Source organism: Gorilla gorilla, chromosome 5 (genome assembly GCF_029281585.2).
Source record: "Gorilla gorilla gorilla isolate KB3781 chromosome 5, NHGRI_mGorGor1-v2.1_pri, whole genome shotgun sequence".
Taxonomy (NCBI): domain Eukaryota; kingdom Metazoa; phylum Chordata; class Mammalia; order Primates; family Hominidae; genus Gorilla; species Gorilla gorilla.
This window is the reverse complement of record NC_073229.2, coordinates 183,451,409-183,469,690: the sequence shown is the minus strand read 5'-3', so window position 1 is coordinate 183,469,690 and position 18,282 is coordinate 183,451,409. Positions and strand designations below refer to the sequence as shown.

General features: G+C 42.3%; 1 protein-coding gene and 1 long non-coding RNA gene across 4 annotated transcripts in view; one reads left to right on the top strand and one right to left on the bottom strand.

Annotated features, from left to right (window-relative positions):
- Positions 1–18,282, bottom strand: part of FNDC1 (fibronectin type III domain containing 1) — a 101,817-nt gene that overhangs the window by 30,768 nt on the left and 52,767 nt on the right. For both annotated transcript variants that reach the window (XM_063707987.1, XM_019028908.4), the window contains 8 exons: positions 16,790–16,907; positions 14,712–14,899; positions 13,854–13,961; positions 10,400–10,588; positions 6,289–8,835; positions 4,455–4,555; positions 2,104–2,215; positions 818–1,258 (listed from right to left, as the gene is read on the bottom strand). In XM_063707987.1, the coding sequence (XP_063564057.1) occupies positions 818–1,258; positions 2,104–2,215; positions 4,455–4,555; positions 6,289–8,835; positions 10,400–10,588; positions 13,854–13,961; positions 14,712–14,899; positions 16,790–16,907 (3,804 nt within the window). The remainder of the gene's footprint in view (positions 1–817; positions 1,259–2,103; positions 2,216–4,454; positions 4,556–6,288; positions 8,836–10,399; positions 10,589–13,853; positions 13,962–14,711; positions 14,900–16,789; positions 16,908–18,282) is intronic.
- On the top strand, positions 7,943–18,056 carry LOC134758786 (uncharacterized). 2 transcript variants are annotated; one of them, XR_010134407.1, is made up of 3 exons: positions 7,943–8,050; positions 16,822–16,886; positions 17,937–18,056. It is a non-coding gene; the product is annotated as an uncharacterized lncRNA (long non-coding RNA). The 2 variants fall into 2 exon arrangements; XR_010134408.1 differs by having other exon boundaries at positions 7,975–8,050; positions 16,827–16,886.

Below are 18,282 nucleotides of genomic sequence, written 5' to 3'. Positions count from 1 at the left end.
TTGAGCAGGGGACTGAGCAGAAAAGATGGAGATATATTGATATACGGGCTCCACGATGACCTGGATAAAGGTCTCCTAGCTCCTGCTCTTCAGGGAGAACAAGCCATTTTCAGAAGGAAGACAGACTTACATCAGGGGCGGCAGGATAGTGCAGATCAGCAGAGAAGGGAAAATGGTGCATTCTTACCCAGTGGAAAGCCCACACTCCCACAGCAAGCCCAGGTACATGAGGATTGGCATTCTCCAAAGGAGGGCTGATCAAAAAAGTGCTCAGCTGCCGAACATGCTGGGGAAACATTCCTTTTCTTGGAGATTCTCAACAAGACTATTCAGTGATCTAAGTGTTACAACAGTAAGAAATTTATCCAACCTTGTTTAAATCACATAGCTAATCACAGAATCTTTTAAGTATATACATATATATTACAACCACTAATCTACAATATCCATTGGAACACACTTTGGGAAATGCTAGTCCAAACAAATAATGTCACAAGTTTCAGCTAAATTCTTGACTTGGGTTGTGATAAGCATCACCAGGTAAACAAAAGATGCCCAGTTAAATCTGACTTTAAGTGAACAGGAAATAATTTTTTCATATAAATATGTCCCATGCAATATTTTTATTTGCTAAGTCTTCCGACCTTAGCTGTGGCATGGTACTGTCAAACAAACCTGCTGGGACCAAAAATGCATCGGGTTGCTGCTTTGCTGTGCACGGTGCTCATCCCTCCCCTGCAGGCTCTGCCACCCTGCTCTGAGTTGCGGTGTGCTAGTGTGCCTGGTAAGTGGTTAGCATTAGAACAAAGCCAGTTACCTTCTTCAGCGTAGCACTCTGGGATCCCATTGGAGCTCATTATCAGGTTGCCATCATCGTCGTGCCGTTCCAAGGTCCCAGGAGGACAGGTGGGGATGGGAGTGGTGGGTTTGGGGGTGGTGGTGGTGGTTGTCCGCGTAGTGGTTCGGACTGTGGTTGTTGGACGCCTGGTGGTCGTGCGGCGGGTGGTGGTCGTGCGGCGGGTGGTGGCAGTGGTGGGCCTCGGGGTTGTAGTGGTAGGCAGGGGCGTCGTAGTAGTGGTGGGCTGCGTGGTAGTGGTAGGGGGATGGGTGGTTTTTTTGATGACCTCCAAGCCCACCAGCGGCTTTCCTCCAAGACTCAAAATTGGCTTATCTTGGGCACTGGCCAGAGGTGTGCCATGTCGCCCCTGCCCAAAGAGTGGGAGGCCGTCAGGACTCACCACGGGGGTCCCTTCCAGATCTGAAACAAAATCAACCAACAGCTATGCAACAAGGTGAAGCAATCCAGAGAAAATAAAAAGCAAGCAATAAGTGTCTTCTCAAAGCTTATGTATTATCATGTTTTAATCAGTAAAAGGCAAAGGGATAAATGAATATTGCGTCAGTATGCTCCACGATCCTGAGATAACTCTTGTGTCTGGCAAAGGAAGAAATACTTTCCTTTGCCTCATTCCTATGCCTAAGGGGGAAAAGTGTTACTTTGGATTAAAGGTGGAAAACTTCTGTAAAGGGCCAGGAAGCAAATATGTTAAGCCTCATAGGCCATATGGTCTCTATTGCAACTACTCAATCAGCTTTTAGAGTGCAAAAAAAGAAGATAGACAATACATAAACAACACATAAAAAATGAGTTAGACAATGCATAATTGAGTGTATTGTGTTCCAGTAAAACTTTGCATATGGACACTGAAATGTGCATTTCATGTAATTATCATGCCACAAAATATTCTTTTCTCTGGCAATCATTTAAAAATGTAAAAACTATTCTGAGCTCATGAGTCTTACAAAAATAGGTAGTGGGCTACAACCTACAGGTTGTAGTTTGCGGACCCCTCCTCTGAAAGGGCCAATTTAAGAACAAAGTAAGGGGCCACATTTTCTAGAGGATGCAGCCTGCAGGAAGAGAACTAACGCTCTCTGGGGGAAACACCAAGTTCTGCCTCTTTTGAGGCTCTTCTTCTCACATGGGTAAAAGTAACTAACCCATGACCAATCATTATAAATGAGGGGGAGAAGGAAGATAGAAGCTGTAATTCTATGGCTAATTCAGTAGGCTTTTATTCTTTAAAAACCATTCTCCCTTACCCACAATGGTTCGACCATCTCCTCCTAGTTTAATCCGAAGAGGATTTCCATGTGAATCTTGGAGGTACCTTCCTTCTGCATTCAATACTAACCCACGATCAAGGTCCACAACCTAAATCCATGACATAGATTAAAGAATATATTGGACATTTTGAAATGATCACATTAGTCCAACTATATATGTACATACCCCTGAAGCTTCCACAGAAGGAAACCGTAATGTGAGTAGAAGACATTCTTTTTGTCAATATCACTCATAAAGTCTTAAAAAATAAAGTACAGGCCGGGTGCGGTGGCTCACGCTTGTAATCCCAGCACTTTGGGAGGCCGAAGCGGGCAGATCACGAGATCAGGAGATCGAGACCACGGTGAAACCCCGTCTCTACTAAAAATACAAAAAAACAGCCAGGCGTGGTGGCGGGCGCTTGTAGTCCCAGCTACTCAGGAGGCTGAGGCAGGAGAATGGCGTGAACCCAGGAGGCAGAGCTTGCAGTGAGCCGAGATCGCGCCACTGCACTCCAGCCTGGGTGACAGGGCGAGACTCCGTCTCAAAAAAAAAAAAAAAAAAAAAGTACAAAACAGTCATCTTTCATATTACAATTGCTTACCCATATAACATGTAAATTGTTTTAAGTTTCTCAAATCACAAAAGATGTTCAAAATATTTTTACCGTTAAGTACATTGTGTCTAATGCTGGAAAGAAGGAAACAATGTGTCTCTCAGTTGAGGGAAGAGATTAAATAATTTGTGGCCCATCCATGTGGTAGAATATTATGCAGACAATTCTACATACATTCTACGTATATGTGAACTCAGATTACAGGGCTGGTTATTTTGCAAAAATAAAAATGTATCCATTTGCATATATAAGCTTAAAACTGCAGAGAAAAAAATTATGGAAGGTTATACCGCAAATGGTTAACAGTGGTTATCTTTGAGAAGTAGTTTGGGTGAAGAATGTTTATTTTCTGTTTCATATATTTCAATATGAATTGTTTTAACTTCTTGCAATGAATGTGAATTGCTAGCATATTAAAGATATAAAATCTTTCCATTTTGCTGTTAATGTTAAAAATCAAAGTTGCTATAACAAAAACAATATAATTTGTAATCACGTTGCCTAATACAGTATGCATGCAGAAAATGTCACATTCTAAGGAACTGTAAAACTTGAAGAAAGCTATAATTATCTCTATTAAGGAACAAGCTCGTGCTCTTTGCTGGTGGTTCTCAAAGCATGGTCCTGGACCTGAAGCCTCAGCATCACATAGGAACTTGTCAGATACTCAAATCACCCAGCCCTACCCGAGACTTGTATTTGACAAAATCCTCAGTGATCCTGAGCTGGCTTAAGTTTGAGAACCACTGCTTTAGACACTCAGGCTACTGGAGGAAGCCCTGCAAGCAAGCCACTTTGGTGGGTATTGTTTTGGCATTAAAATAAAATTTATATAAACTCTTTTGAAATCTACCCCATGCTGTTTCCATTCAAAATTGTTTGCAATAGCATTTTGCTTTAACGTGCATTCTTCCTACTATAAATTTCTCTTCCTTTAAGAAATGATAACATGCATCTTTAGATCACCTATGACTGAAAATGTCATAGTCTTTTAGTACATTTCCCTAAACCTTATCATTATAAATGGGAAGTTTTGATTGAGAATTACAGTATAAATAATTTTTTTATTCTTAGAAAAAGTACTTTAAATTCCTGAATATTGTAAAGTGTTCTATTACCCTCAATCCACCAAAACCTCCTAAACATTTATCTTAACCCCAAGCAATCAAAGCTGTTTAGACATACATGAAATACTAATACATAATTTTAGTCCAACACTTGTTGGAAGATTCAAAAGATGATCTAATAAAAATTTCCAGTATCATTCAGGGTTTTTTGTTTGTTTATTTTTACCCTGTGTCCTTTGAGAAAGGATGTGAGATGACTTACAGAAAGTATGTGTAATGTTTAATCAAACAATAAACAAAACCTAAAAATAAAATGAAGCTACCAGGACAGGGAAAATATAAGTTCCTTTGAACGGCCATCCATTGGGTCTATGATTGCTATGGTTGGGCCATGCATTCATTTGACCTTCCTAACCAGTCAAGGCAAATGAAAAACAAAGGCCCATGCCTTATCTTGGCTATGAGAAGAAAACAAGCTAGTTACCAGGAGAACCAAAGATTTTTCTGAGTATTAAAATAAACTCTATACAAGTACATATGAGTAGTTAAAACTAGAGAAGAAGAACAAACAAAGACCACTTCATTTATCATTATACAATGTCCACCATTTTTCTCTTCTCAACAGCATGAAAACAACGGGGATGTGTAAAGAAGTTTACCCTACCCACTTTGTTCCTTGAGGGCCATTGATAATTCTCTGTCCATTCGGTTTTCCATTACTACCAGGAAGGACTTTCCCTTCTACATTTGGTCTGCCATTATAACCTACACAGTACCAAAAATAAAAATAACAGAGCCTGGTAAATTCAACATGCCCAGGAAGTTGGCTTCATACCAAACTATTAGTAGTAACACATCATTTCAAATAGAAGCTCTAAACAGAATTTTAAACCAATAGCTCAAATATATTAGATAATGATAGTCTCAAATTATGACTTCTCCACAACAGATATGAATGTCAATTAAGAATACAGTAAAGTCACAGCTTTCTGACAATACTGTGGGAATGAGAGTGTGTGGCATAAGTAAATTTGCCATAGAAAACTTAAGATCTTAGTAGCTGTAGCTTTATTTTAGCCATGTGGAAGTTGGAGGAAGGAAGGATTGGAAGGATAGAGAAAATTATATCTAAAATGTACAGATGCGGCCCCACTTTTCAAGGGATGTTAAACTAAACACAGCTATTCCCAGCTGACTCAGGTCCCAATCACCAATCGCCGAGTATAAATGCACAATGCTGTCTCAAAGCTTGCTGAACGCTGTGGGGCTGCTTGAGAAGTATTTGCTCAGACAGTAAGATGCAGCAGCACCCTTACACGTGTTGTTTCTGTCTGTCTCTGCCTCACATGGAGATGTTTCCCATCAGCTCCAGTCTGCTCTGGTCCAGCATTGACCGCTCGGCAAAGTGCTTGGGCTTTCTGACCGCTACTTGCAGGTCAGACACCTATTTCTCTCATTCCTTCATTTATTTATTAAATATTTATGGAGTTCCTGCTATGTACAAGGGAACGTTGAGTTTTACATCTATTCTCAGGGTGCTAGGTTGGATTAAAACAGTCAGTCTTAGCGGAAAACTGAGTTTGATATGGGGCATTGTTCTATGTCTTTACATTGGGCTAAAATAACAATGCATTGTACAGATCTGCAAAAAAAAAAAAAATACATTCATTCAAGAATGTTCTATAAAGCCCCAATTACATACAAGGAGAGTTTAAAGCACCATTTAACTGAATGCAAATTTATGGTAAATGCCTCGGACCCTGCCCTGGACATAAACTCCAGTTCATAGCTGACTTCGTTCAACCCTCTGTTATAGAAATACAAAGCACAAATCTGCCTGTAACTCCTCTTTGTCACAATGATCTTTAACATACATTTTCTGGAGGTTTTAGACAACATTCACTAATTGCACTGTCTAAGCAATTCATACCCAAGATATCTGAGTTTGTCTCAGGGTTTGTTTGGTTGAGAGTTTTGCATGCAGAAGATGAGAACAAGATAAGGACAAGAACAAGATAAGCCTACATAAGTATCTAACCACCTTCTACGGATCCCTTAAACACATGGCGGCACATGAACAACTAAGAAGAACCTGAGTTGGGCATCATGGTTGTGACACATTTTCACAGGTTAAGAGTGTATGCCAAGGAATTCAAAGAGGCAATGTAGGACAGTGAAAAGACTGTGGAATTAGAGGCAATGTGGGTTAGTAATGGCTGTGAAATTAGGCCATTTGGAATTGGAATGGCAGCTCTGAGGTGTCTGCCTTAGGGCAAGCCCCTCAGATCCTGAGCCGCAGCTTCTGCATCTGGAAAACAGGGATAACAATGCAAACCCTAGGGACCGTTCAGAGGATGAAATTATGTCACATGTGCAAAGCTCTTAACACAGTGCGTGGACATAGTAGGTGCTAAATAAAATCGAATAAAAACTTCTTAGGCATTGCCATGAACACCACTGAACACCTTAAAGAAAGACTGTTTGAAAAAATAAACTACCTTGTCTGTAAGAGGGTCTGGCAGGCTGTCGGGAGAGAGGGTTACGGAATCTGGCATGCATCATCCTCTGGCGCAAGGACAGCATCGGGGTAGTGGAGGAGTGGCCAGGCGGGGCGCGCGTGGTGTACCGCGGCCAGGGGTGGGTGCCCGCAACGGGGCTCACGGTGGCAGCGCTGCGAGGCGGCGGTCGGGAAGGGACGTGGGAGGCCCTGGGGGAGCTGCCTGGAGGTGGGGGGAGAGGTCGCTTCACAGGAGCCAGGCTCCCTCCGCGAGGGGCAAGCGCGATGGCAGGCTCCCTCTCTTCCTTGGCGAGGCTCCCATCGGCGTCTTTGCCGCCCCTGGGAGTGGAGGAAGAGGGCCACTTTGGCACAGAGGAAGACAGAAGGTCTTCTTTCCCGCCTTTAAAAAACCCCGCGTCCTCCTCCTCCTCGTCCTCGGCTGAGACGGACTGCTGGGACTTGGAGGACAGGGGCCGCTTGGAAGGAGGCTCCGACTTCCCCGGCGCTGCCCTGCTGGGGACCCGGGCGCGGGACTGGGGGCCGCCGGGTCGGCTGGGCCTGGCGGGGGAGCCCGCATGTCCGCGCTGGGACCTGTGGTCGCCACCTGCCCCTGCGCCTGTGGGAGACTCCACCTGCTGGTGCTTGGGAAGGGACGCAGCTGCCTCCTTGGCGCGCGCCGCGTGCGCGGGGCCCCGCACATCCTGGGCCTCGACTTCTGTGCTGTCGTCGTCGTAGCTACCCTGGGCATCCTCGTCCTGGTTCTGGAGGGCCGTGGGGAGCATCCCTCTGGAGCTCGCCGTGTAAGAGTCCGAGGAGGAGTGGGAGCGGCCCTGCGACGTGGGGCGGGGCCGCCCGGCCTGGGTCAGTGAGAGCCTGGGCTGGGAAGGTGACCGACCCGCGTCTCTGCTCTGGGGTCCCGGGTGGTGCTGGGACGTGGCGACGGGAGGAGAGGGCTGCTGTTCTGGGGCCCGGCCGGGTGTCATCCTTCTGGGAACACTGGGATGGTGCTGTGACCGTGCTGCGGGAGGACGAGCAGGGGACGCGTGGCGGTCTGTGGACCCCGGCTGTGCTTTGGGAGAATGACCCTCCGTGTCCGCGTCTGTGCTCTGTTGAACGTCCTGAGCCTTGGAGGCCAGGGAGGAGTATTTGCCCTGAGGATGTGTATCTGCCCCTGTGGATTTGGGGTTCTCTGGGATGGGTTCCTTCCGATGCAGGCTGGCCCCTCTCTGCGGGCTTCTCCTTAAGGCCTCCCAGCCCCGGGAGATGGGCTGCCTGGAAGAGGAAGGCACGTGGTCATTGACAACGGTGGCAGGAAGCGGCTTCTCATCCTCCTCGTCTCCATGGATACCTGAGCTAAGCTTAGGGTGGGAATCGGAGTGAGAGGGAACCCTGGGGTGGGCTCGGGAGGGCACAGTGGACTGTGGGGAGCTGGAGGGCTGCAGCCGAGGTCCCCGCCCAATGCTGAACCTGCTTGGAGACCTCCCGTTGGCAGCAAAGGGCTTGTGTCTGAGCAAATGGAAGTGTCCAGAGGCAGGCCGGGCCCGCAGCGTCTGGGCCGTGGCCTCCGCCTGCCTTCCGCCGTCTTCCCTATCGCCGTCACCGTGGCTTTCACCATCAGAAGCCTCCGCTCCCTCAGAGACCTGCGTCCTGGACGAGAGACGAGAAGAGACGGAGGAGGACATGGTGGACCGTGATGGCGCATTGGAGTTGGTGGCTGGGGCGTCCTCACCATCCTTCCCGCCCCTGGAAAGTGGAGAGCCCAGGTGTGGCTGGGTGGGCAGCAGCCGAGATGATCCCCCATGGGGTGGAGAAAGTCTTGAGGGTGGGGCTGAGGCATTGGAATCTTCCTCTGCGGCCCCTGAATGGGGGGTCCTCCGCGCCGGCGAGGCTGGCTTTGCGCTGGGGTGCACGGAGCTTCTGTCGCGGAGAACGCTGGACGGGGACTGGCGGCTGGGGGACAGGGCTGGCCGGGGCTGGGCGAAGGCGCCCTTGGGGTGGAGGGAGCCCACAGCGCGCTCGTCTTCGTCTGAGTCCACCAAGTCGTTGTCATTCAAGCTGGCAGGCAGGGAAGGACGATGAGAGGTGCCCTGGGTGGACGCGTGGTGGGCAGGAGAGGCCGAAGCTGAGGGGGGCGCCCCTGGGCGGGGCTGCGTGGCCAGGGAAAAGCGAGGCTTATCTACGCCTTCCCTTCGGGGCAGCGCTGGCATCCGGGCCCTCACTGCAGTCCTGCCGGGAGCAACCACCGAGTGGCCGTGTCTACTTGGCGGCCTCGGGGGACCCAGCTCCTCCTCCCCAGTGATTTCTGTCGACTGAAGATCCAGCTCCTCTGCCTTCTTGGCGCGAAGCTGGGGTTTTCGGGGCGCCCCACCATTAGCCAATATTTTGTTCTTCAAGTCAAGAAGAAGGTCCTTGGCACTTCTCCCTTGGGGAGAAGCAGGCACAGAGGGGTGTTGGGAGGAAGCTGGAGCTCTGGGAGAAGGTGAGGAAGGCTCAGGTTTTTCGGGTTTCCCATTGTCCTCCGTATTCTGCTGAACATCCGCCTTACTGGCTGCAACAGATTTTAAAGAATTGCCTGTCAAAGAAGAAACTCAAAAGCGAAAGCGGAGGTGAGACACAGTATTAAAAACAGCATATGGAGGCATTTCATATCAGTAGTCATAATGGCTAACTTCTAATTCCTTAGAACACTGGAAACGTGTTTTCTCAACGATAGCATTCTTTTTAAAACTTATATTTTGCTTTAAGTAACAAATATAGTCCTAGAAAATATAAGTGAATTGAATCTCTATTGAACCAGGTTATGCCACATCTTATTATTTGAAGAAATTCTGAAATGAGTACTTTGAAGTAACTCATTTATTTTATAAATGCAAAATCTTATATAGGATTTTCTTAATAAAACTAATTGTCAGTGTATTACAAATGCATTATAGCTGTCCTTAATAGACAAGAAACATGAATACACCTGGTGCAAATTGCTGAATAATCTATACTCAAAGTGATGGGGAATGTGTGACGAGCAACCAATTTGTAATTTTTAAGGCATTACAAAAATTTCCCTCTTCCCATGGCATGTCCTTACCTGCTTCCTCCTTCTTGTTTAAAATTCCATTAATACTGGACACATTTATAATTCTAAAATAAGGCTTAAAATAAAAAAACTCCTGGGATAGGCAAACATTATATTAAATGTACTGTAATCACCCTGTCTTCAGAGCAGACTGACTGAGGGAAGAGATTCTATAGGGGAGAGGAACCTATATTGCAGTGAGAGTGCCGGAGGGGCAAATGTCATCCGTTTCACAGATTCTTCCATGACAAAATTGTCTAATATTGCAGTCTACCATGGGTCTTCATAGCACATAATGAAGGAAAAGCCGCCAATATCCAGCATAAATGTGAGGAAGTAGAAAAGAAAACACGGTCCAAAAACACTCCCTTCCAGTTGTGGATCTTTATTAACTTGTTTGGTTTGGATATCGATCAGGTAAGCTAGACAACTGAAATCCTTCTGGGTACAGCTGCATTCCTAAATAATGGAATACAAACCAAAAATTTTACTTTTATCTTATTTTTAAATTTTAGATTCAGGGGTTGCACGTGCAGGTTTCTCACATGAATATATTGCATCATGGTGAAGCTTGGGCTTCTAGTGAATCCATCTCCCAGCCAGTGAATATTGTACCCAGTGGGTAATTTTTTTAACCCTCACCCATCTCCTGTCCTTTCTGCTTTTGCAAACTAAACATTTTTAAAGCTACATAGAAATTGAAGAGAGCTGACAATGAAAAATGTCACACTACCATTTGTAAAAATGTTCTTTCCCTGTTACCACAAGCCTAAAATTAAATAATGATGTCAGATTAATCATATAATTAATACATTAATAATACTGAAATAATAACTGTTATCAATAATCAATAACATTTTAATCTTTGAGAAGACTAATTTCTAAAGGAAACACAAAAATATTTTAAAAATCAATACGCAACTTAGCCTGGAAAAATCATCTGCTGAGCAGTTCCAAACCCAAGAGCATGATTCAAAGGAACACAAAACAAACAGCAGGAATGAAGAGAGAGAGAAGACAGCCACAGACACATAATGCTTACTTGTTGGCATAGCGACAATGAAGGCTTTGGAGTGAGGTCCCAGGCCTCTCCTGTTTGCGGCCCGGATTTTGAAAAGATAGCGTTCCCCAGGCTGCAGACCATCCACCAAGGCAGAAGTAGCGTCTCCAGGATAGGTGAGGGACTTTGCTCCAAATGGTTTGAGAGCCGGGGCGTATGAAAGAATGTATTCTGAAATGATTTGGCAGATGGTTGGAAGGAGGAAACTGAAAACAGTCCTGTGTCCAGCAGACAGACTGTATGGGCAGGACGAATTAGAACGTGCATTACTAAAATTAATACACTAGCAATGCACGCCAAGTCACCAGCTGGAGCATGAAGACACAGCAGAAGGTGAACTCACATTCATTCGGGCAACCACACAGGGCTATGTATTTAATTAGCTGACACTTCACTATTTTAGGCAAATTAAACATATGAAAGCCAGGAGGTCAGTCTTCATACAATTCCCCCCAAATTTACACACCGTTGGGTTTCTAAAATTGTATTTATTTACTAATTTTCTATGATTGATATGTCCTGATAGAATAAACTAAGGAAAAAGAAGTGACAACTGCTAGGAATGGATCCTGAATAGCATCTGACATCTTCAAGAGTTTTACTGTATTAACCTGGGTTATTTTTATTAGCACATTTAGCCAGAAAAATTCCATATTTGAAATATAATTTCATTTTTGTAGGAATTATAAAAGTTCTTAGTATATCCTGATAAAGATATTTCACAGTATTTTAGAGCTGTGAAGAAAAGTTGCTAAGTAATAGATTTATGTGATAGCTAATGTTTCCATCTTTAATTGGCTTGCTCTATAGTCACATAATAGCCCTGAATTTGGAAAACCAAAGCAAATTCAGTTCAAGGAACTAAAATATGTCTATGCTCACATGGAAATGTTATAACATAAGGGAATAATATTTTAAAAAATAATTTTCGCCTTCAGCTAAAAACTGTCATGCCTATTTCCTCTCAATGAACCCAAGATTTACAAAACATCAAATTAATATGAGTAGGGGCTAGGCATGGTTGTTCACGCCTGTAATCCCAGCACTTTGGGAGGCTAAGGCGGGCAGATGACTTGAGGTCAGAAGTTTGAGACCACCCTAGCCAGCAGGGTGAAACCCCCGTCTCTATTAAAATACAAAAATTAGCCAGTGATGGTGGTGTGTGCCTGTGGTCCCAGCTACTCGAGAGGCTGAGGCAGGAGAATCACTTGGACCCTGGAGGCAGAGGTTGCAGTGAGCCGAGATTGCACACTGCACTCCAGCCTGGGCAACGAAGTGAGGCTATGTCTCAAAAAATAAATAAATAAAAGAAAAGAAAAGAAAAAGAAAAAGAAATTGAGTAGGAGCAAAGAAAAATAACTTTAATCACAGAAAAGTCAAGAATTATCAGGAGCATGGATGATCTTTTCTTTTCCGTTAGCTCCAATCTTTAAAAAGTACATTTATTTAAAAAAAAAAAAGTTTCAACCAAAAATGCTTTTGCAGCATTTGTCTGGAAAAAACAGCATTCATTTCTCATTGAAAATCAACAAACTTGTCATTTGTGGTGGTCACAAGTAAGAATTAAGAGAACCCATTGTCTATAAAAATTTGTGATTCAAATTTTAAAATAAATTAAATCCATCTGGAAAATAAATTTAGCCTTGTCAAAGTATATTCTTCTATTACGTTTTATATTTCTTGTACATAGAAAATGCCCCGATGTAATTATTAATTTTAATCTCACCACTACACCCTTACAAAAACGACCTAAGCAGGCTTAAGATACGTGAGTTCTTTTGGACATAAAAACTCAGTATCTGTTATTATTTCTGCAATATTTAATTGACTATCATGGAACTCCTTTCACCAAGGAACTGTAAATATCAACTCAGATGAGGGAGAGAGGAAGAGTACATAAGTAGCATGGGAATAAAGTCACTTGAGGTTCAATAATTACCTTTTTCATTTTTTAACTAACAAAAAGTAGTTAGCAAAAAAAAGTCTTTATTCAGTTTTCAGAGGTCTTCTCGGCAGCACAACAATACTTAATACAGAGGGAGTTAAAGTTCAAATTGTGGTAAAAAGAATGATTTAAAGCAAGCTTGTTCAACCTGTGGCCCACAGGCTGCAAGCAGCCCAGGACAGCTTTGAATGAGGCCCAACACAGATTCATTAACTTTCGTAAAATATTATGAGACTTATGCATGGACCTTTTTTTTAAAGCTCATCAGCTTTCGTTAGTGTTAGTGTATTTTATGCGTGGCCCAAGACAATTCTTCTTCCAATGTGGCCCAGGGAAGCCAAAAGATTGTACACCCCTGATTTAAAGGGACCAAATTAATATTTTTCTCTGGTTGTGGATTTATTCCAATGGCAAAAAAAAAAAAAGAGAAAGAAGAATAGTACAATCTATTCTTTAAAAAAAAAAAGTGAAAAAACATTAAGTATAGAAAATACAGTTCCACATCAACCTTCCTTAACTTCTATTATTCCAAGAAAAGACATCCTACATGTCAGCAAACATAACTTTTGGACGAATATAAAAGAGAACCATTCAGTTTTTTCAATTAAGAAATTCTCAAAGGAGACTAGTAGTAATTTTCTGGATTTCTTTAAGCTTACACAAACATTTCATAGTTTCTGGACATATTAGACTTAAAGTTGCCCTTCAGTCTAATAACAATAAAAATTATTTCTTTCTTGAATAAAACCTCCATTCCTTCCTACCCTTAGAGTACATTTGCATAGGCAGTGCCAGGAAAAACTTCAGCATGGCTCTTTAAAATGTCTCCAAACAGATTCTGAAAGGTTCTTAAACGCTTTTACATTAAAAATAAAAGATTTTCGTGTTTATTTAGTATTCTCAACAGACTATTTTAAAATTTAACTAGTTGTGAATGTTTTACTCTATTTTTATTCTTTAAAATATCTAGGTTTTTTTGCTATTTTGGTGTTATGTTTTCCTTGACATCAATAAATACATAAACAAATGGTGACAAATAGGGAATAAATCCATTTTCCAGCGATTATTACTTGAGTTTTTCAAACCCATTAAATGTATTTATGGTCCCATGAAAGATACTGATGGCTCTGCAGGATTCCTGCTGACACCTGCTTTCGTGATCTTCCTAGCACAACGAAAAGACCCATAGCATGGAAGCCAGGGTGTTGTTCAGATGGGAAAAGGTTATGTTGTCACACCCATGCAATGAAAAACATCCTTCCCAACAGCAACAGCAAAAAGCCTTCACAGGAGGATGAAAAGAATAGTCACTTTCGTGACTGCTTGGATCTTGGGCAATGAAAATCTTGCATGAAATATCCTCGTCCCTTGGGTGAGCACCTCTTAGACATATGTTGCTTCCCTATTTCTTTTTCAGTCAACAAAGCTGTAAGCAGAGGCCATGTTCATCAGAATCAATACATCTTACAGTTTAGGGAGTGAGATTCCTACCTTTCACTTTCCCCTCAGTCTCTGGTAGTGCATCCCAAGATGCAGCGACAACTGTAGGTTTGCCATTGACTGGCCAGACGTTCAAGTTTTCAGGAGCTGTGGTAGGGGCTACAAAATGACAAGGAAAGAAACATTTTTAAATGCCTTACTGGACATTCTAGATGTAAATAGCACATGGTCTCTAGGTACACATTTTTTAAAATTGAAGACCTACTGTGTTAATTTTTATTATACCTGACAGAAAATTCCACACTGGTTCTTTGTGTAATATAGTGATTTATGTCACTACAACAGTTCATTTAGTGAGTTTAGACCTATCTAGGGAAATGGTCTTAGTAATTCAGAATTTCTTTCATTGCCAAATATTGAAATATACAAAGAAGATTAAGATCCAGTTCCAACTTCTTCTTAATGAAACTTTGAAAGACATAGTTTAAGAGAAAAGAATGGTAGCCTTGGATACAGACCAAAATTTTTCCCAGAATCAAATGCAACCTCAGCCTCAGGAAAGCAGAGGCTCTCCTACATGCAAGAGCCATCCATCACCTGGGGGCATTCACGCATACAATGGTGACCGACGCATGCTACACACTGGGATTTAATGTGCTCCACATGTCAGAACAACATGAACAACATGCTAGTGGAAAAGACCAACAAACAGTAAAACATGGACCCAAAAAACAGTTCCTTAACTTCTTTGCATGTACGCATAGAAACTCTACCAAAATTTAGGATTAACGTGACTTTCAAAAATGCCCATGCTGGCCTTTGTCACTATTGGCATCTCACATTGTCTTTAAACCTTATTTTGGGTGTAATTCCCAAATTGAAAATTCAAAGGCCATTTCAAATACAGACCAGATTCTGGTGTTCTTTGGAAGACTGACGTACTCCATTTGCCATCTCTTTCACCCTGTGAAATACGGACTGCAAATTCATACACGGTGTCTGGAATCAGGTTCTCAATCAGCACACGCCTGTTAGCGATCTGCTTATAATCCCACCTGGCCAATTCCCCCTTCTCTCGATAGCGCACGGTGTACTGTCTATAAGAAAACACAACACAATGATCTGTCCAAATTCTCTGCCACTCAACGCTAGATGCCTTGCTGTTTTTCCTTCCTCATAAGTGATGACTTTGGGAGGTAAGTAAGAAAATCAAAGAGGAGAAAAATCTAAACTTTTGACTATGTTATTGGCTCAAAGTTCCAAGCAAAGTTGTCTAAAGTGGGAGAAAAAAACAGAGCTTAGTGTCTTTTCAAGACCAAAAAATCTTACCGTTCAAAAGAGCAAGCAGAGATTACAAAGGGAAGAGAGAGAAGGGAGACAGCTTTTATGAGGCAACTACTTTATCAGGGATATGTGTTTGTGTGTGTGTGAGTGTGTGTGTGTGTGTGTGTGTGTCTGTATTTGTGTCTACTCAAGGCACTAGTAGGGACCTGGCCCAAGGTTATCTCAGCTCTCCAGAAAAGAAAGACAAAAAAGACTCATTTCATCCCAAACCAGGCATGTTTTCCATAGGTTCAGGAGGAACGGGAACATGTGGTTTTGAGTAGACTTACTACAGTGAAAAGGAGTGAAAATGTGAAACAAACAGAGCAGGACAGAGGCACCTATAAAAGGAACTGTGGTGCATGGTTATCGGGGGAGAAATACAGTATGACCAAATATGGACAGTTCAGCAACCCCTGACAGTGGACATCCTCAACACTCTAAGAGCTGCAAACGCCATTTATTAGATTCCCTTTCGAAGAAATTGTCTTTGTGGCCTCTTTGCAGTAGAAAGCATTTGATACGTTAAAAAATGTGCTATTTGTTATACTGAATATGTCAAGAGAAGATTTCAGTTGAAGACACAGCACACCAATTAACACAACAGTTCTGCTAAGAAAACTCAAGCCTTCTCTGGTTTCAGCAAGATGTTGGAAATCAAAGTCCAATGGAAAAGGAACACTTCATGTTGAAGAAGACCATATGGCTAGGGAGAGAATTGCTATGAATCTTCTGAGGTCTTTCAAAAAAAAGCAGCTATCTTTTTTACTAGCAGACAGTGAAGGAAACTATATATCTAATATGAATAATCATTTATATATGTATATATATAATGTCATCATATCCCATTCGTTTTAAACTATATTCCCCTTTCTTGGTTGCAGAGAGGTTGAAAAGTTAATATATAATAACCAGACCACCACATCTGTGGCTTTCTCTTGGTTACTTAATGTATTCAGTCGTAGAACTAAAATTTTCATGGCTATACTAATCTACCACTAACTAGAAATGATGTTCACTAGTGGACTTTTAACATAAAAATATTTTAACCTTATGATTGGTTTGCCTTTTATTGCTGTTGCAAATGAATATAAAAGGCAGAATAGCATAACATCATGGCTTAAGAGAAGATAATGTGCATTTTGTTATGTATAAATGAGCCAGACATGAAGCAAGTCAGTGTTCAGCAAAGTCTAATGAGGAACTACGAAGTGTAAGGCATTAGACATTGTCCACCTCTCTACATAAAGTCCATCTAACAGTGACTCTTCCTGGATCACAGGAGGAACGGTGACACTCCTCCCAAAGTGGACCCTGTGCATGAACAGAACATCAATGAGAGAAAGCAAAACACAAACACAGGCAAAGAAAGAAATGGAATCTAGGAAATTTCCAGACACAACATAAATCACTGAGCAAGTGAGATGTGAATTCCTGCTGTGTGCACTACACACGAGGCCCTGATAACATCTGATTTGTGGGAAATGTGTGAGCACACTTGGGATTAACTAGATTGTCATAGAATATTTACCATTCAGCTATTCAGCTACAAAAGAGACCAGCATTCATGTAAGTCAGAAAATAAAATCATTAAATACATGTCTTTTCAGGGCCAGAAAAACCCCATCTCTCATATATAAAGACAAATAAATAAGCAAAAGTACCTTGATGCAACAACTTTCTTCTGTTTCTCAAGAACAGGATCCACCCAGGACACAAGCACAGACTGAGATGACATAACCCGGACGCTGATGTCGTCAGGTACATCCAATTCGTCCTCTTCTGAAATGACAACGAGACCCAGAGAAAGGCTTTCTCTCACAACAGGTTCTTCCCTGAGCTCCTCAGTCCTTGACAGGCTATTATTCACCCTGCATAAGTTTTAGATTGCTTGTGTGTAATGTAGACAAAATGAAATTGATAGAAAGGTAAACAATTATTGGATTGGTCAGTGTAGAAAAACAAAAATCTCCGTCTTGCATTTCTTAAATACAGGCTAAGAAATGAGCATTTCGGCCAGGTGCGGTGGTTCACGCCTGTAATCCCAGCACTTTGGGAGGCTGAGGCGGGTGGATCACGAGGTCAGGAGATCAAGACCATCCTGGCTAACACAGTGAAACCCTGTCTCTACCAAAAAATATAAAAAATCAGCCGGGTGTGGTGGCGGGTGCCTGTAGTCCCAGCTACTCAGGAGGCTGAGGCAGGAGAATGGTGTGAATCCAGGAGGCGGAGCTTGCAGTGAGTCAAGATCATGCCACTGCACTCCAGCCTGGGCAACAGAGCGAAAACTCCACCTCAAAAAAAAAAAAAAAATGAGTATTTCACTTTAAAAGCTGCCCAACCCAATCGACATATAAAACAGTACAAAGGGGATGCTTTGCCTAGGTGAAAGATGGTCCAAGTAACTCAGTGCTTTCTCAATATACACTGTAAGTTTCTGGAAAATAATAACATTTTCATGGGAAGAAAAGTTTAGGAGAAGGAAAGCTCAACTCACATTTCCTTGATGATCATGGCATGAAATGAAAATTCTGGTTCAAACAACTGCAAGATTCACATTGGGTTTGATGTCCTCACATTTTAGAAGGTGTGAGTCCAAGACAGATTAAAACATGTTCAGATATGAACTAGAAGTCAGTTTGCCAATTTCTTACAGAGATTTATCTTTGTTATCAATAGAACATATCACAGTCACAAAGCTTATAGTCTTAGTTCAAAAGACTCACAAGATGTCTTCAATATTACTCTGTAGTCTCTTGGGTTTTTTGTTTGTTTTAGTTTTTTGTTTCGTTTTTTCTTTTCACTTTTCAGGGACCGTGTTTCAAAAGGATGTGGATTTTACCACCAGCAGGGGAAGGTGAAAATATTTAGCCTGCTAGAAAAGTGATATAGGGACTCATCCTATGGCAGCAATTCATCAATAATAAGAGAGAAACATTGTATTTGTGGAACTTCATACAATGTAAAAAAGTATAACTTTCATTTTATGTTGTGAACTCATGAAAATAATTATGTTGTAGATTGCCTCTTTAAATTAAGGTATGTGGTCCAGAAAAGGTACCTGTCATTTGTTAATGTATCAAGAATATAGAAAATGCCTGTGAAGGGACATGGGAAATGTAACCATGTGGACAATGATCAGGCTGTCAGCAAACCA